Here is an 18,380-nt window from a genome sequence, read left to right on the forward strand (position 1 = left end):
CTCACAGATATTTGGTGCTTTTATGAAATTGGGACCGCAGTGCTGATGTTTTGATCTCTGTGTAGGTGTGTGTAAATTAGGTTTGTGTAAATGAACTTAAGGTGTGTGTAAATTAGGTTTGTGTAAATGAGCTTAAGGACTATGGATGTTAAGTAACGTGAGCCACATCTGTGTGTCCACACTGCCTGGTTGCTTTAGGTTCTGTGTTTTGTGCTGTGGAAGGATATCTTTGCTGACTCATGTCCTACATAGAGGTTGATTACTGTTAGGTTTCCACATATGTGGATGTGAAAATAATAAGGGATCTTATGCGTATCTTCTCCCTGCATAAGCTTCCTTTTTGTGTCTGTAGTATCTCTGGAGAAATCTCATGCACTGAAACCTTTTGGCCCAACCTGCCTGTCCCCTGGGACTTGAGCAGGCACAGACACCGTTGTTCTTTGACTCTAGCTTATACAGACTGCACACATGAGGAGGGCAAGGCAAGAAGGAAGAATGGCAAACAAAATGTTAGGGATTTGTAGCCCTCTTTTAGCTCGGTGCAGTGTGGTGCAATGCACAGAAACTGTGCAAAGCCTTATCAAGATTGAAATTGCACTTAGTCCTGCGTGGAGAGAAATGCATAAGCAAAGGCGACTTCTAAAGATTGCCAAGAGTTTAAGCTTCTGAAAGACAATTGGGTAGCATTCCTGCTGCAAGATCAGATTGAAATGTCTTGGTGACAGAGAAGAAATAAGGTGGAACATACAAGTAGGCTGTTCAAATGGATCTGGGAGATGCTCTGTTTCCTGAGAAACTGACTTAAATAGCCTGGCAGCTTTGCATCTTGCATATTGTATGAAGGATAATGCTCTTCAGGTTAGATCAATCCAATCTGATATTGTTCTGGTGCATGGTCTTAAGAGACACAAAATATGAGGTAGGAATTCAGCAGATCGTGTGGTACTGAGAGCAGTGATTCAGTCATGTTACTTTGGAGTCCTCGCAGAGCAGTGGCTTATGTAAAACTTGGCTGAAGTAAGGGGACTTTCAGTACCTGACTGGCTTCCTCCTACCGTTCCTGCATCTGCTGTAGTCTTGTCATCCTTTTCATTGCTGGAGCTCTCATCAAGTCTGAGCATTACTCACCAGATCTGTCTGGATTCTTCCCACATCTTGAAATTACTTCCTTGTTGCTTGGAAACTCGACCCTTCTCGTCCTTGTTGCCGTAACCTCCATCCTCACTGCAGTACACACAGCATGCAGTGTTCTCATTTCCTTGTTGTTCTTGAACATACAATATTTGTATGATAATCACGGATAAGTTTAGCTTTGTGCTTTGTGCTGCAGAAATATGTTTTTGCATCGTCTTTTTTTCCATCCTCGTTTCACATTGATGCTCCTCAGATTCTCCTCTTAGCCATGCTTGGCTCTTTTCTGCAGCTTTACCTCCTCTGTGACTGATTCAGTCATAGAGGCTTGTTGGTGCTCCCTGCTCCTCATCAGGCACTTCTGCAGCACGTTGGGACTGTCCTGTTTTCAAGAACAGTGTGGATGAACTGACAGACATACTCTTACCTTTCGTTTTTGAAAATCATTTTGCACTGTGACTTTTGGTTGCCTTTTTTCTTTGTTTCAGGGCATTATCTTGTCTGATGACTGTATTAGGATGAGCAGTCCCTTTCCCAATAGAAGTGTTGATAGAAATTAGCTGCCTCAGAGCAAAGCTGTAAATGGCTTTGTCTCTGCAGAACCTATCTTGCAGATTTCTTTCAGATAAGATTTCTAAGCTGTCTGTGCTGAGACCGAGTGGTTATGAAGTTGGTGTTTGAAGCAGACTGGGGAGAAGGTGCAGGCTTCTTGCCCTTGAGAGTTTACAAGAGTTTGGAATAAACTACACCCAGCAGAAAGCCACAAGGTTCACTCCCTTGAACTGGCCAGAACTGCATCAGTCAGGGTTCTGCACCCCAGTGCTGTGCTGCAGCTGCAGTGTGAGCTCCCCCACGTGCCTGGTGCAGAATGCAAGCCCTGGAGGTACGTGGGGTAAAAAGGCAGATGGGAGGGAAGTGTGAGCTGTTTTGAAGTATGAGCTGCAGTTTTCAGCCAGCAAAGTTCCGTGTTCAGCAGCGCACTGAACTGTGAGTGCTGTGCATGCACTCATGGTCTGTCCTTCAGGTTTGCTCCTGCCCAGCAGAAGCAGCCTTAGCTCTCCCTGTCTGGGCTTCATTGCAGTGCTGGAGATGAGTTACCAGCCTGAGCCCTGCGCTCGTCCTTCCTCTGAGCTTGGTTCTATTGCAGCGTGGTTCCTGGCTGAGTCCCAGGTCTGCATCCTACAGGTGTTGTTAGCAGCCAGCTGGGGATGGTTCCAGAAATCAGCACACAAGGGCACGCATGTGGTAGGAACATCCAGAAGAGTGCATTCTGCAGGGAGAGCTGGGTGCTGTGCTGGAAAAGGCTGCTGAGCTCTGAGGGAGCAGAGCAGTGTGGTGCTAGCTGCACCTTGTTCCACATTTTCTTCTGCTCAGAGAGGAGCATTACAATGGTGAGCTGACAGAAAGCAGCTTGTTTATCTTGCCTTTTATTTAATGACATGCATACATGGCTATGAGCTCTCTGAATTGATGCTGGATTGCTATGCACATTAATGCACTGTGTGCATCGTTCTCCATTTAGTGCTCTGGGCTTCCCAAATGGAGGACTGTGTTGCTAGAAGTGCTCTCCAAGGAAGTTCCTTCCCTACCACGACATGGTTAGCTGAGTCTTGCAGTGAAGCAGCGTGTGCTTGTCTGTCTGTGCTGGCACAGCATGACTCCTTCCCACTCAGTGTTTGGTTGTCGGTGCTTTTTTTTCTTGGCAGTTTGTAAAATTTAATGCTTACATGTTCTCTCCCATCGGTTTTAAAATAGAAGTAAACTCTTGCTAGAAGAACACACAGTACCACTGAAACTAATGTAGCATCTGCATCTATAGGAGCACAGAGCAGAAGTATGGAGTATGATGGGAATAATCCATCTGTGTAATGCTATAAATGCTTCCCCATTGCAGCCTTTCTTCTGTCTGCCCCTCCTTGCCAGTGCCAGGATTCCCGGGTGCTTTGTGTGCACGGATCTCTTAAGCTCTTTGGGAGCAGGAAGCAGCAGCTAATGAGCTGGACTGCTTTGTTCTCTCAGCCAAAATCAGCCATAGTGTATGTACCAACCTGCTCTTAAATAAAAAAGAAAAGAACATGGTTGAATGGGAACAGATGGAATAAAGAGAGCCAGAGAGGAAGCATGATCTGCAGTTGGCCAGTGGCTCTTGTGTGCATCAGCTGGGTCTGAATTTAGCAACAGAAGCCTTGGGAAGGATGACGTGCTGTGGGAGAGATGAGAAGGTGAGGGACAGCACAGTGTAGTATCACCTATTTCTAATTTACCCCTGCAGTTTTAAAACTTAGAGATCTTGTAGTAAGAGCCATGTTGTGCTGCTCACTCTTTTCTTAGTAGGGCCACATGAGCTTCTTGTGGGATTTCTTTTGAAGCAAGCAGTAAAATGAACACAGAATCCTGCAGAGACTTGGGTCTCTCCCTTCCTGATGTATTTTGCTCTTTGAGCTGGCCGTTGTGCACTCACTATCACTCAGCATGATCCTCGGAGGAGTCGGGATGCTGTGAAAAGACTCTCTTTGACATGTTGAGTTATAAAAGGACAGCTCCCACATAATTGTTCACAAACTTCCTGAGACACTGCAGAGGATTTTGCTCAATCCTCGACGGTCCAACTGCTGACCTCATTGCCTTGAAATGCAGGCCTAGAACAGATTGTGAGCTGCATGCTGAGTTAAATGGGCAGACTCTGGAATTGGTTTGTTAAAGCTGCTGCATCCCAGCTCAGAGCATTTCTAAACTAGTAGGCAGGCTGGATGTAACTAGCTTGTGTTCCCATCTTGGCATGGAGCGTGTTCTGCGGCACTGAAATCCGACAGCACAGCCATTGCTCTTCTGAGCACCTGGCTTGACAGAGGAGGAGGAGCAAGGCTGATAACACCTGGAAATGCCAAAAGCCCTAGAAAAACGCTGAGCCATTGTAACATTGCATTCCCAGTGGCTTGGCTTCACTGCATGGTGTCAACTGGACAGTTTCTGGAGCTAACAGGAAAGTGTTTCATACCATTCCTCACCATATGTGTCAGTTTGTTACCTTGCAGCTGCTTTGCTGTTGCTTTGTAAAGAGGAGCAGGTGTGCAGAGCTACCTCAGAGCAGCATCTCTGTAATGTTCCATACAGCTGTGAGAGTGTTGTGCTGTACTTGCTGGCTGAGCTATGGAGCCATGGAGAACACCACACAGGAGTTGCTTCTTTGGGACCTGAGCCATCAGCCTTTCTTGTGCTGCTTTAATTCAGCTGCTCAGGGTAGTCTGGGGGCAGCTGCTAGCATCTGCATAAAGACATGGTTCAGAGGAGTTCATTCTGTGCTGGGGGTTGTGTGCCTGGCAGTGCTTTCTGCTACCACACACCGCAATTTAAAGATGCCACCAAGGGCCTGGAGATGGTCATAAATGGCAGTGCACTAAGGGAGATAGTTTGTTTGTCTTCAGTAGCTTGCCCTTACGCTCCCAGGAGACAAGGGAAGCGTAGTGCAGTCCTGGATGTGCAAGTAATGAGCCATTGGCACAGCAGCACACTGAGGACCTTCCCTAGCCTCTCCTTGTCTGAGATTACGAAGATGGATGGAAATCCATCTTGGCTAAGGTGAGCAGTGCTTCACAAAGGGAAGGGACTGTGGGAGGCTGGTTTTATCTGGCTTCTGTGAATTTTGGGCGTATGTTACTTTGTGATTTCTGTGATAAACAGAGTGTTTTTGAGACGATCTTGGTAGTCACTGAAGCGGCCAGTCAGGCTCTCAACTCACCAGGTGGGGTAGGCACCACTTTGGAGCAAGGACACATTCATTCTCCTGCTGTCTTTTGTGATGTTTGCTTCTATTAATGGTTTCCAATAACTCTAGGAGAGCCAGTTGCCATGGGTGTTGCATGGACGGTTTTGACACAGGGAAGGAGGGAAGATGATCTCAAAACAGCAATTGCAGAGCAGCTGGTAGAACTCCAACTGTTATCTTTCTCCCTAGGTTGACCGGGTGAGCTACCTGCTTCAGGAGATCTATGGCATTGAGAACAAAAACAACCAAGAGACCAAGGTAAGGGTGCTCAGAAGACTCCTGCTCCCTGGGCTGTGGGTTTCCAGCTTGCTTCTTCCACTTTCAAGTTTACATACGAGTTTTGGCACTGTAATTAAAGATGCTTTCCAAGATGGCCATCAAGTCTGTGGTGTTACTGCAGGCACTGAAGAAGCCCAGGAATGAAAGGCCTTCACTGCGAGGCTCAAACAGTGTGATTGTGCTGAGATAATTTCAGATAGTCTGAGCCTCATGAGGATATTTCCTGGAGCACAGGGAGGGGAGGGCATCAGTGCCCCTCAGTGTTTCAGAGCCAGGAGACAGTGTGAACTGCTGCTTTCAGTGCCCTGAGGTTACTGGCCAATCTGGGTGCTTCCCAGTGTACAGACAAGAGGCTCTTTTTTTCTCACTGACTGTTAATGAGCATTGCCTCTCCACAGTCAAGGTACCTGTGTTTGGTGTCCATGCTTTTCTGCTGTGGCTCTTCAAACATCTGTTGTTTTGTTCTGGGAGGACTGCATGTTCCTGTAGCACTGCATGAAACTGAGCTATCTAGAACTTGCAAGATCAACCTGGATTTGTGTACAGGAGGGAGCACAGCATTGGTGACATGAGGGGATATATATGCAAGTGCCTTAACCAGAGGCACCGCCTATCTTCGGGCAGGAGCTTCTCCCAAATCCTGGTTTGCTGCACAGCCCCAAGCATGTTGTGTGACTGCTTTGTGCTTGCAGTAGCCTTACACAGGGCTGCCCTTTGCTGCCATCTGGGCTGCAGAGCATATGAAGTGCTGGTCCCAGACTGCTATTCTGAGTATTAGCGTGTGATTTGCAAACAATGGAGCAGCCACGGTGCAAGACAAGCTGGATTTCCTCTCCAAGTAATGCAGTGTCCTGCCTCAAGCATACTGTAATCTCTGCCTGCCTGCGCCAACAGGTAGCACCTGAAAAGGCAGAAGACAGAAGATTTATTTTGCATTTTCCATTCTCCTGCCAAATTTTTGCCTCTCATTTCAGCCTTCAGATGATGAGAACAGCGACAACAGCAATGAGTGCGTGGTTTGCCTGTCAGACCTCCGGGACACTCTCATTCTGCCCTGCAGACACCTCTGTCTGTGTAACTCCTGTGCTGACACCCTGCGCTACCAGGCCAACAACTGCCCCATCTGCAGGCTGCGTGAGTTTCCTGCCCAGGGAACAAGGGCATCTTTCTCCCTGTGCTTCTGTTAAGTCAGTAGAGGCTGTGAGGATGTGTATGTATTGTATTTAACCCACCCCAGGGCTCCGTACCAAATGTGCCACTCTTCTGGGTGATGTGTGGAGGTTCCTGGCATCTAAAATAACTATCCTTGAACAGGGAAGGAATACAGTGGGAGAAAGGCCATTTGACTGGGGCCTCTGAAGGCCCTCTCTCCTACGTGAGGTGTATGGCAGCAATGGCTCTGGTGCAGCTGAAATTGCAGTGCCATCCTAGTCTTGTTAACATGACTCCCTCAACATTTCTTTTAAAGGCAGACTGAAACCCCAGGTCACTCTGATGCTTTCTGGCCCTGCACCCTTCTCTAGACCTCGCCTCTTACCCTGCACGCTGCTGCCTTCTCTGTTTGCGTGTGGATCACTCTGGTGATTCTACCTTCTTGCTATTCTGGGGCTAGCAAGGTGGGCACTGAGTGCACAGAACCGATTTTCTTTTCCCTCAAAGCTCCCAGAATGTTGAGAGGATCTGCTTAAACCTCCACTGCTCGGTTCCTAAAGTTGGAATAACTGAAATACCCATTTTGACATTCAGACAATACTTGCTAAATTCCTTGTCTTTTTGCAAAAGCACAGAGATGCAGGAGTGTTTTGAGAAAATGCCTGTGTCTTGGCTGGAGTAGCAGATCCCTGCTTTTTACCCTGTGCTTTATCTTGGAGATATTTGATCGTTCCTTCTTATGAAAAGGACAAAGAGCCTAAGACAGATGTTTGGTCTGAGAAGTTAAGTCTGAAAAGTTCGAACTCGGCAAAGATACAGTAACTGAAAGCAAGATCTCATCAGAGGAAGTGCTAGACAGCCTTGACTACAGGTAGCACAGCTTAAGATATGGAGCAGCATTATCTCATCTGCATTCTGCAGTGAAGTAGGTTGTTTATGTTTGGAAGGTGTCTGCTTGCTGGACTTCCTGGGAATCTGTATCTGAGGAGTGTAGAGACAGTGAGGATAGATTGGCACCTCTGGCTTTAGCCTGATCTTGAAAGCGTAGGGTGCAGTAAGAAGCAGGGAGATGCCTGGGCTTTTCCTGGTGTACAAGCAAGTTCTTACAGCTGTGTCAGAACAGATGTCTAGCTCATTCATGTGCGCCTGTGGCACTGAACTGACAGTATTAAAGATCTGCAGATAGAAAGTGGGACTGTGGGCATGAAGAGCAGACTAAAGCTGTCGTGGGAAGGCCGAGGGCTCGCTGTGCTGTGGCTGTCTGTTCACCTGTGTGCTCTTTTCTCGTAGCCTTCCGTGCCCTGCTGCAGATTCGAGCTGTGAGAAAAAAGCCAGGGGCTCTGTCACCAGTGTCATTCAGCCCCGTCCTGGCACAGAGCGTTGACCATGATGAGCATTCTGTAAGTAACTCACTGCAACCCTTTACACAAAACCTGGATGCTGGTCTCAGCCTGGGCAGGCAGCTTGTGTGCGCACAGGTTGCTTGGCTTGTTGACCTGTGTCCCTCAGACCTCAGGGTGTTTGCTCAGGCCTTGGAGTGAAGCCTTCCTGCATTATGCAGTGCCTTTCCTCAACTCTTCTATAGAGCTTTCATATGTTAGTAGTAGTAAAGGTACAGAAATGTGGCAGACACTGGGACAACAGGCTGGGCAAATGGGGTTACCGTTCAACTCTGGATGTCTGTGTGGCAGCACACTGTGATGAAACCCCCTGGCTCTGGGATACTCAGCACAGTAGGAGAGAGGCCTCTTTGTGCCAGCTTCCCTGAGTGATTAGGGTCTGGGAGGCAGCTGAGTGAGCTCAGGATGGAAAATGCAGTGCTGTTGGCCTCCAGACCAAATCACATGCCTCTGGTGTGCTGAGGGCAGAAGCTCGTTGCCTGAGCAGTGCTATTGCACAGCTGGCTCTGGCGAGACATGAGGTCAGAGTGAGGAGTTCTCCCTCTAGATGATCTTGCAGGCCTTAATGAGAACAGAAAAGGCTTGTTACAGGAACAGCCTGGTTTTATCCATGTATCCTCTTCAGCACTGTAGCCCTGCTGTCTACAACTGGGGCTAAGAAATAGGGCAGGGGAAGAAACTGAAGGGCAGAGTGTAGTGTAGGGGAGAGCAGGCGCTGTCACCTGGAGCAAGGTGAGGAATTGCTGGGTGTCTCTGCGTTGCTAACCTCTAGGAAAAAAATAAAAAAAACTACTTTAAAACATGGTTTTCTCTTGACAGTGTCTCTTTAAACCCCCTAAAGTGAACACTGTCACCCTGCCCAGCAGGAAACCTAAAAGGAAAACAGTAAGTGGACTCAGTTGTATTTGTATCCATGGCAATTATTTGCCAGAGGCTTCACTGGCACGTGAAAGTGTTACAAACATGAGGGCTTGCTAAAATGCTGGATTTGACTTGTGCTCCTGCACAGCCTGCAACACATGAGCACTGTCTCCATGTTAGTGGTGAGGTGCTCACAGCCTGCACAAATGATCACTAACCTTTCTGGCTTGCGTACGGAGGAATAAACTGTAGGGACCCGGTGGGTGACTGCCTCTGGGTCCTGAGCCTGGCTGCAGAAGACATTTCATAGCTTTGTAGGAACACAAGCAAGCTGCTGTCCCCTTGGCTCACCCAAAAGCTTCCTCTCACTTGTCTCATCCAGTTTGGAGTGTGCACTTCTCACTGTGGTTCCCACACTGGTTCTGAAACACAGAAGTAGGCAAATAGGCACAGCTGGACTTGCATTAGGACTCCTGGCTGCAATGAGCTGCTTTGCTTTTACAGAAACAGGAAGGATAGAGCTTGTTCTGTTGAGGAGTGTCCAAGATGGTGTGAGAGTGTGTAACTGGAATGTCATCCTGGGGACAGCATGAAAGGCAACTGTGGGAGACCAGGAACTGGGAAGGGGAAAGGTGAGGGAGGCCCCCCTGCCCCAGGAAGGGGCCCTCACTGTGTAATCCTATGCAACTATAGTTGTCAACAGTATTAAGGAGGCTGCAGTTTTCCTCATGCCGGTCCGGACGCTCAGACTGAGGAGGAATGTGGCTTATCATATCTGGAGAAAACCTAGGGCTGGGTTCAGTAATGGGGCTGTCACAAGTTTGATGTGACCTGGCTCCGCACAAGCCTCAGACAGCAGCTTGTACTTTGCTGGAGCTCTGGGGTGGTGTTGTGGAACGCGGCCCAGGAGAGGGCAGTGTCTCTCCAGACTGAAACCTCAGAAGCGTTCAGCCAAGATGTTGCAGGCAGTAGCTGAGATCCTCCTCCAGCCTCTGAGCGGTGCTGTACAGCCTGAGCGTTCACCAAGTGAAACAAAGCGAGCAGCAGCCTTTGAGCCCTCAGGCCTTGCTCTTCACAGGCAGGAGAAAATGGTCCCCCAGACTTGAGCCAATGGCTTTTGTTTTCCTGAACTTACTGTCTACACAATAGCACCTCTGAGCTGCTGTATGGAAATGAAATGTCTCTGTGCTTGTGGCTCCTGAACCTCTGTTGTGCAGGTAGCAGCAACTGTGAGCCAATCCCGGTCCAGATTGATTTGAGTATCTCACAATCCCCATCTGTGGTCTTGGCCACAAGGTCATTGATGTCATGAGGCTATTTTTTTAGAGGATATAGGTTGATTCTTGACCCCAGCTGCCAATCATTCTTTCTTCCTCCATCAGATCTAGCTCCTTCTGTGACCACAGGTGAGTCAGTTCAGCTATCAGCTCACCCTCGATTTAGTGACTGTAATGGAATAGATTCCTGAGGAGTTCGGTCTGCAGCTGCATGACTGGGAGGTCCAGCACTGAAGCTACAGACATCATGGCCAGGCTCAGCAGCAACACTATCTTTGGTACAGCATACAACAACCTCCCTGAGGATGCAAGGCTGGAACAGATTAAGTTAATCTAAGCATGGGCTTCTGTAGTCTTGCCTCTTCATTTGCAGTGGGCTGGGCTGCCTGTGGCATTGCTGGGTTACAGCATAAACTCCATTTACCTCTTGAGTCTGCAGTACCTTATTGATCAAGAAGATTTTGGGAGTTAAACCGTTGCTGGTTCAGTAGCTTTGGAAACTTCTCTTTGGCTGGTAGCTAAACTGAGTTATAGAGGGAATGGAAATGTGCAGTTTTGCTCCCCACCTGTGGGGTCAGTGATTCTGTGATCCCTTTCAATATTTTAGCAGAGGTGACTGTGCAGCTGCATTAGCAGCTGAGGGAACACAGTCAGGGGAAAAAGTGCAAGTAGTTTTGCAGGACCAGCTCTTATCTAGAGAGTCGCTCCTTTGACTATCTCAGTGACTGTGGTGGTGCTGTGAAACAGCTGCATGTACACAGGTGGAAGCAGTGGTGGGGTTCTTACTGGCTTGCAGCTGAGCCTCCCATTATGTATGTCTCCAGCCTCATGAGGGTTTCTTAATGTGCCCCTCTCTTCTCACCCACAGAGCTCTGACAACATCCCTCCAGGCTATGAGCCTATTTCCTTGCTGGAAGCTCTGAATGGCCTTCGCTCTGTGTCGCCCTCCATCCCGTCAGCTCCTCTGTATGAAGAAATCAACTACTCTGGCATGGTGGATGGGATGCCCCCTGCAAACCGACCGCTGGTTGGGATGGACAGAGCCGTGGAGAGCAGCCACCAGAAGGGCAAGCGGAGCAAGTCTCCAGATAGGTCAGCATGGGGGCAGAGGGGGTCCTTTGTAAGCCCTGAGGGCTTGTGGCCATGTACTGGGGCTGAAAGGGAGCTGTGCCTCTGAATCACTGCTAGCTCATCCTGTTAGGAGGCCAGCGGGTCCTCATGGCAGTGAGAACTGGGATACCACCTCTGTGTTCAGCCTGAAGAGACCAGCGTTATGTCTCCTGGGAGTTAGCTTTGACATCCAAAGGATTTTTAGTAAGGAAATTTCACCAAGTCTTTGGGTGGGAATGTCTTCCTTTTCAATGCAGCTAGTGCCTCCACTTGCACGTGACATTCAAACCTTGCAGGATTTCAGCTTTCCATAGAGTTCCCTGGGAACAAAAGAATGGAGAAGTGACCTGAATTTCAGAGGACAAAATGCTGAGATCCTTTAGTTGTTTTCTGAGGCTTCCTCTGATGGCCATGGGTTGAGGTGTGAGTCCTGTGGAGCATCCCTCGCTGAGCCGTACAGAAGGCTGAGTCACACGGGGTCGTGCTGCGTCTGTTTGGGCACTGCTTGCTGTGTTCCAGCTGCTCGTGAGTTTTTGCCACCTCATCAACAACAGCAAGTCATTGCCTGTCAAACAGAGCCCAATCCAGGGCTTGGCACACCCCAGGCAACAGAATGGGCCACGGCTGGAATCACCCATTCTGTGCCCTTCCATCCTGTCCCACAGGCTCTGCTCCCCCAGACCCAACTGCCTTCTCCACCCTTGTTCTGGTTTGGCTAATGACCGTTTGAGGAATGAGGTAGAGGTGGTGCTGCCCCAGGAGGTGCAGGATGAGTGTCTTCCTGCACACAACTTGTATTTGCTTACAGCTCTGTACCCTCTTGTCAAAAATCTGACAGAGGAGAAAGATCCTCAAACTGTCAGGAGGAGAAGAAGGAAAAGGAAGTGAAAGAAAGGGACTGAAACTGCTGCTTTGTCACTTTGGTAGGACATGAAATCAGAGCTGTGCTAAAAGTACACTGAACGTCCTGGCAGCCAGCAAGGACTCGTGGCTGTGTCACAGAGCTGCTGCTGCTCTCTGTGTAGCTGATCTTTAGAGCTCTGGTGAATCTGTCTCAATAGTTTGAGTTCCTGCTCTGAATTATCTTATGTTGCTGGTGGAAGGTGGGTTGGGCAGAGGGACGGGGAAGGGTGATGACAGCTGGAACTGCCACCACCAAACAGAGTTTCTCTTACTGCAGCACACTACGGTCTCCCTCATCCCCAATTCACGAGGAGGATGAAGAGAAGCTCTCCGAGGACTCGGACTCACAGCCAGCACTGGGCGGGGGCGAGCTGGTCCTGAGGGAGACGAGCTCCCCAGAAGTAAGTCAGTGCTATGAGCCAGAGCTGTCCTGCGGGGCTTCTGGGGCTCAAACTGTCTCCTGAGGAGTCACTGCTTCCCCAGTGTAACAGAGAGCCCACAGTCAACAGTCTGCTCTGCCTCCAGTCACCCACCGGGCTCGGTGCCTCAGGACCCAACTGGGCTTTGGGAACTGGGAGGTGGGAGAGCTGCAGTCAGTGCACATCAAGGCAGACATTTGCCCTCTGTGTTCCTGGAGGCTGAACAGTTTGAGTGGGAAGCTGAACCTTGTATGTCCAGCGTCTGCAGAGCTCTTCTGGTGCTGTTGCCTGTAAAACACCCTATGGTGCCATAGAACCAACACTGGCTTCTTGCTCCTACCCTGAAATGAGTCCCTGCCTCAGGCATCACTCTGGATGTTAGAGGAGTTAGAGACAGTTAGAGGAGGAGACAAGTGCAGGAAAGGCTGAAGTAACTTGTGCTGTTTCTCCTTACAGAGTGTGGCAGGGGAAGAGATGGAGGACAGCTCATCCCTGCAGAAAAGTGAGTGTGCACTCAGCCCTGGAGGCTGTCAGACTTGTGTTGTGTTGTGAAGGAGAGACTGGACGTACATGTTCAGAGCTGTGCAGCCCCTGAAATCCATTGCTCTGAGCTGCTATGCTTTACCAGAGGAAGTTGCCAAGGTTTCTCCTGGGAAGTGGAGCAGCAAAACCACCAAATCTCCCCAGTTTATTTGCCAGACGTCTCTCTTTGCTTGAAGTTCTGTGCTCCAACCAGCAGAGCTGGTCTCCTTCCCTCCTCACTGCCTCTACCCGTATTCAGTCCTTTGCCAGGGATGGCTGAGGGAGCCTCTGGGGGCAGATAAGCAAAGCTGCAGATCCTGAAGCGTGGGTGAAGATTCAGAGCCTACACCTGATTCCTCCTGCAGCAGCTGCCCCTGGTGCCATGCATCATGTTGCCCAGCTATGGATCCAGCTTCTTCCAGGGCAGCACTGGCTCTAGCTGTGCATGCCACGAGCTGTTTGCCCTCACTGCTGAAGGGCAGATGGCACGTACTGCTGTGGTTCTGCTGAGACAGGGCTGTGCACAGTGTGTCCCATGCCATGGTGAGGGTGTGTGGTACTCAGCACCATGAGGGCATGAGGATGGGATGAGAGGGGTGCGCTGGGTGCATGCGGGAACATCAGCCTGTGTATGAAGAGCAGCCTGTCAGCACTGTGAGCTGCCTCTTCCTCACGGCTGGCACTGACTGCAGCACTCCTGGCTGCTTCCAGGTGGCTGTCCTCCCTCTGTCGAAGACGTCCTGCAGGATGGTGGCTGTGGGGAGCACAGGAGCCTGACGCAGTCAGACGCAGACCCTCCGGTCGATGTCTACCTGCCAGGTAATGGCTGCACTGCTGGGTGTGTGCTGTGCTGTGAGGTGGCCGAGGGGGAGGCTGTGGGCTCCATACCTCACTGCTGGCTTCCCAGAGTGCTGCAGCCCTACCTCCTCTGGGGCCTGGATGTCGCTCCAGGGGCCAGGATCTACCTGGAGCACAGGCTCCGCATCCCTCCAGTGCACAGAGCTGGCTGCTGGGGGTGAGGGGGGCTAACAGCAGGAACATTCCCCCTTTCTCTCTCCACCTCCCCCTCCCTTCTGTTTCTGTCCTTCCCCCCTTTCTCCTCTCTGGGCTAAGCCACTGGTACAGCACCTGGGACTGTTTGCATGTGGCTCCTGCCCCTGTCAGGAGGGTCCCAGCAGGGAGCTGCCCACACGGGCCAGAATGAACAAGGGGTGGGGTGAGAGCTTAGTGCCTGGGCCCTGACCTCCCTGCTCCTGTTTCCCAGCACCAAACACAGCCTCAAACTGCCCTTTGACCTAAGGAGGGGAATTAGCCCACCCCGGGTCTGGGAAGGGCCAGCGGGACACGCCTTGCTGACAGTACGGCTGTGGGGTGCAGTGCGGGGCCTTGGCCCCACCGTTCTCGTTGCAGCCTGTTTTCTTCCCTAGAGTCGCAGGCTGCGCTGAGCACCTCTCTAATGTCTCCTTCCCTCTCTGTCTGCCTTCCTCCCTCCTGTTTCGGGCAGCACTGGGTCCTGATTCCTGCTCTATTGGTATAGAGGAGTAAGCTGGTACGTCTTCTGTTCTTCTTACTCATCGCCGTGGTTGGGCAGCAGCAGCCCTGGGACCGCCGTGGGCGAGAACGGCCGTGCCCCCGCTTGCCGCTGGGGCCGATCCCGGCCCTGAGGGCCACCCCCCCCTCCAGCAATCCGTGCCAGCCGGCCCGGCGCTGCCCTTCACCCCTGCCCGCCCCACGGCTCCACGCCCATCTATTCAGCGCCGGAGCTCCACGGTCCGGTACTCCCGGAGCCCGGCGACGCTGCAGCTGCGGCGCTGCCCTCCCCCCCCGGCCGTCCCGCCGGCCCCGCACGCACGCCGGGTTCCCGGAGGGCTGGTGGCGCATCGCCCTCACGTCCTGCCTTGCAGCCGCGGGACCGCGAGACCCTACGGCCGACCGCGCTCCTCCTCCTCCTCCCGCAGGTTCGTCCGACTTCACGCAGACGCTGCCCGGCCGCGGCTCCGCCAGCCCCACGCAGCCCCTTCTGTTCGAGCAGATGCGCCTGCACCTGGAGGACGAGCACCGCCTCTCGTGAGCGGCCCCGCGCCCGGAGCCGTGCCCGCGGGATCCCCGGGACGGGGCCGCGCCGGTGGCCGTGAGGGGCCGGACGGCGCGGGAGGACGAACGCCGCCGCCGATGTACGCCCTGCGCCCGGCCGGGACGGCGCCGCGCGTTTCCCGGGAGCGCCGCGCCCCATCCCGTCCCTTCCCGGCCGCGGGGGCCGGGCGGCGCCGCCGTGTGCCTTCGTTCTGCTTCGTGCCCGGGCGGCGCTGCGCCGCGCGTTTCTATGTTTGTAGGAATAAAGGCCGCGGTCAGCCCCGCCTCCGGCCTCCTGCTGCGGGACGGGGCGGGCGGAGGGGCGGGGCCTGGGGAGGAGCGGGGATGCGGCGCGGCACGTGCCCGCCTCGTTCCCGGCGTGCTGTTCGGCGACGCCGCGCGGAGGATGCTGGGGCGGCCGCGCGCCCTCCCCCAGCTTTGATCTCATTGGGCTGCGGCGCGGCGAGCCTCGAGCGGCCGCTACCTAGTATGGCGCGCGGCGCGGGCGGTGGCGCGCGTCCCTATTGGCCGTCGGTCACGGGACCGAGGGGCGCCGTCGCTATTGGCCGCCCCTTCCGGAGACGGCCGCGGGAATTGGCGTGCGGAGCCGGGCTCCGATTGGTCGCGCGGCGCACGGCTGGCCGTCATTGGCCGACGACGGCCGTCGGTCCCGCCCTCCGACGTCGGCGCGTCCGCGCGTGCGCAGAGCGGGCCGGCGGGCGGGCGGCGAGGCGATGGCGGCCATGGGAGCCATGGGAGTGATGGCGGCCGTAGGAGCGTTGCCGGCCGGCGCGGGGTCCCTCCCGCCGCTGCCGACGCTGGGGGTGCCCGGCGTGCCCGAGCTGAAGCCGCTGACGCGGTACGAAGCCATGCGGCTGGGCCCGGGCTGGAGCCACTCGTGCCACGCCATGCTGTACGCGCCCAACCCGGGCATGCTGTTCGGCCGCATCCCGCTGCGCTACGCCGTGCTGGTGAGCGGCGACGGACAGGCGGGGCCGGGGCACGGGGACCGGGGCCGGGGACGGGAGAAGGGGACGCGGGATGGGGCCGGGGCCTAGTCGGGGCGCGGGGCCCAGGGCGGCGCGTTTCGGGTCGGGCCCGTTAACCCCCGCCCCCTATTGCAGATGCAGATGCGCTTTGACGGCCTCCTGGGCTTCCCCGGGGGGTTCGTGGACCGCCGGTACTGGTCCCTGGAGGACGGTCTGAACCGGGTGCTGGGCCTGGGCCTGGGCTGCGTGCGCCTGACGGAGGCCGACTACCTGTGCTCGCACCTGACGGACGGGCCGCATCGCGTGGTGGCGCATTTATACGCCCGGCAGCTGACCCTGGAGGAGCTGCACACCATCGAGATCAGCGCGGTGCACTCCCGAGACCACGGGCTGGAGGTGGGGCGCGTGGGGAGGGGCCGCGCGCGGCTGCGGGGAACACAAAGCTCCCCTTCCCGCCCGCCTCGAAGCCGCTGGGCCGCCCCGCCCGCTGCCTGGAGCCCTCGGCGGCCACCGGGAGCTCCGCAGCCGGGGATGCACCGCGGGCTCCAGCCCTGCCCCTCGCTGCCTCAGTAGGGAAAAGCCCCGTTTACCCGCTCTGCATCAGGATGTGGGCGGGGTCCGTCTCACACCTGCAGCGGAACCTCAGCACGGCGGCGCTTTGCTTTGCTCCTCGCTCTCCGGGGGTCGCACAAAAGCAGAGCAGGGGCACGGGCTCCTCCTGCGCGGCTCGGCCACCCTAAGGGCAGAGCGAGGCGTGGGGGTCTCTCGGGTGCTCCCTGAGCACACAGTGAGTGCCAGCGGGAGCAGAGGTGGCAGGCCCTGGGTTGTGGTGCTGCTGAGGATACGGGGCTGTGCTGCAGTGCCTCCAGGCAGGGCTGGGTGGGGAGGGGAAAGCGGGGATGCTCATAGCAGCCCGGGCAGCGGGATTCACCAGGGAACGGGGCTGGGACTGGGAGAGCAGGGAATTGGGGGTGTGGGGAGAGGCAGAGCAGGGGCTTCAGTGGGGCTGGAGGCAGGTGAGAGCAGGCTGCGATGGGGGTAGGGGGGGGGCACCAAGCACCGGGGCTGTGGGCTGGGGGTCCTGGGTGGGGGTGCGGGGCCTGGGGGGGGTGCCGTGATCCCCGCTGAGTTGTGCTCCGTGCCGTTGCAGGTCATGGGCATGGTCCGTGTCCCCCTCTACACCCAGAAAGATCGCATGGGTGGGCTGCCAAACTTCCTGGCCAACTCCTTCGTTGGAACTGCCAAATTCCAGCTGCTCTTTGCTCTGAAGATCTTGAACATGGTGCCGGAGGAGAAGCTGGCCGAGGCAGTGGCTGCCACACAGAAGCCGAAGAAGCCGGCGATCGACCACGCGGCCATGGCAGCAGCTAAGCAGGCCAACGAGCTGGCGGCGGCCGCCAGAGCAGGCAATGAATACGCAGATAGCGGAGAGAACCAGGCAGCTGCGCACGCTGCGGCCGAGCTGGCAGAGCAGCAGGCGGCCGGGCTGGAGAGCCAGGCTGTGCTGGAGCATCTGGCGGCCGTGCCGGGGGCTGAGGCCGTGGTGGCGGAGCTGCAGGCGCAGCCCGGGGCAGACGCTGTGCTGGAGCAGCCGGTGGCTGAAGCCATGGAGTGATGCCACCGTGTTTGTAATTGATTAAAAGTGGGTGAGGAGACTAGAGACTTTCTTCTAACTTTCCAACCAGTTGCTGGCTGCGAGATTCCACTGTGTAGCCAGGAGGGTTTGGAATTGTCTGAAGCAGGGGAAAGCTATGTATTTTTATGGCCATTAAACTCTAGCGAGCTTCCCAGATCAATCTGCACAGCCCCCTGCAGAGAGTTCATGTGCTTATGTGAAGGTGCTGAAGCCTTAGAATTACGCTTTGATTTCAGGGACACACTGCTGCTTTCAGGTCCCGGTTTCATTTTTAAGGAACAAAACTCTTATTTTGAGATGCCCTGTGTTGACTTGGACGCAGCTGTGTTTTGCAGTGGACACAGCTGAGGAATAAGGCTGCTGGTAAAGCGCCTTTGCCGTTGCAGGCAGAAGGGCTCTGCTCTGCTGGCAGCTGTGAGGCTGGGCTCCCATTGGAATGCCGGTGCCCGCGGTGACTTGCACTGAATTCCCTCTGGGGCACTGGGACATACTCTACTCGTGTGGGTTTCTATCTGGAGGTCTGCGGGAGCAGGAAAGTGGAATAAATGGCTTTGCTGAACGCTTTGCAGTCGGGATCTTTCTTGACTGCCAGCGCACAGCACTGGGGGGTTCCAGAAGGCTGCAGAGCTGCTGTCCCTGCAGGGGCCCTTCTGCCTGGAGAGGAGCGAGCACAGCACCTCTCTGGCCGCGGGCCAGGACAGCTTGCAGGGCGCAGGGTGCCGCAGGATTTGGGGTGCTGCACCTCTGCAAACTTCTGAAGCTTTTGCTGTTCGGTGACCCCAAGACAGTTCTTGCACGTGGTTGATGCCAGCAGCTCTGTTACAGGTGCCACAGCGGCTGTGTGGTGGGCATTCACTGCTCT

At 54.2% G+C, this 18,380-nt stretch overlaps 2 protein-coding genes across 6 annotated transcripts in view; both read left to right on the forward strand.

Moving 5' to 3' along the window:
• Positions 1-14,891, forward strand: part of MGRN1 (mahogunin ring finger 1) — a 47,727-nt gene extending 32,836 nt beyond the window's left edge. The window contains exons 9-17 of one of the 4 annotated variants that reach the window (XM_042827774.1): positions 5,087-5,155; positions 6,151-6,310; positions 7,619-7,728; positions 8,548-8,613; positions 10,735-10,958; positions 12,157-12,280; positions 12,755-12,800; positions 13,532-13,639; positions 14,779-14,891. In XM_042827774.1, the coding sequence (XP_042683708.1) occupies positions 5,087-5,155; positions 6,151-6,310; positions 7,619-7,728; positions 8,548-8,613; positions 10,735-10,958; positions 12,157-12,280; positions 12,755-12,800; positions 13,532-13,639; positions 14,779-14,891 (1,020 nt within the window). Of the gene's footprint in view, positions 1-5,086; positions 5,156-6,150; positions 6,311-7,618; positions 7,729-8,547; positions 8,614-10,734; positions 10,959-12,156; positions 12,281-12,754; positions 12,801-13,531; positions 13,640-14,324; positions 14,370-14,778 lie in introns of those variants that run through there. The other 3 variants (XM_042827772.1, XM_042827771.1, XM_042827773.1) reach the window with 3 other exon arrangements.
• Positions 14,892-15,621: 730 nt separating this feature from the next.
• On the forward strand, positions 15,622-18,077 carry NUDT16L1 (nudix hydrolase 16 like 1). Of its 2 annotated transcripts, XM_042827970.1 has the most exons (3): positions 15,622-15,864; positions 16,018-16,278; positions 17,033-18,077. In XM_042827970.1, exons 1-3 carry the CDS (start codon positions 15,628-15,630, stop codon positions 17,495-17,497), a joined length of 963 nt encoding a protein of 320 aa, XP_042683904.1. In that variant the 5' UTR covers positions 15,622-15,627; the 3' UTR covers positions 17,498-18,077. The 2 variants fall into 2 exon arrangements, with proteins under 2 accessions (XP_042683904.1, XP_042683905.1); XM_042827971.1 differs by lacking the exon at positions 16,018-16,278.
• The last annotated feature ends 303 nt before the right edge of the window (positions 18,078-18,380 follow it).

The sequence above is a fragment of the Centrocercus urophasianus genome, unplaced genomic scaffold (assembly GCF_019232065.1).
Source record: "Centrocercus urophasianus isolate 14NV4802_14NV808 unplaced genomic scaffold, USGS_Curo_1.0 seq_29, whole genome shotgun sequence".
Lineage (NCBI taxonomy): Eukaryota > Metazoa > Chordata > Aves > Galliformes > Phasianidae > Centrocercus > Centrocercus urophasianus.

Excerpts from the sequence above, each read along its gene's own strand:
- NUDT16L1 (XM_042827970.1), top strand. The coding sequence starts at position 15,628 with ATGGCGGCCATGGGAGCCATGGGAGTGATGGCGGCCGTAGGAGCGTTG. Across the intron at positions 15,865-16,017 it reads CGCTGCGCTACGCCGTGCTG|ATGCAGATGCGCTTTGACGG; the intron begins GTGAGCGGCGAC and ends CCCCTATTGCAG. Across the intron at positions 16,279-17,032 it reads CCCGAGACCACGGGCTGGAG|GTCATGGGCATGGTCCGTGT; the intron begins GTGGGGCGCGTG and ends GTGCCGTTGCAG.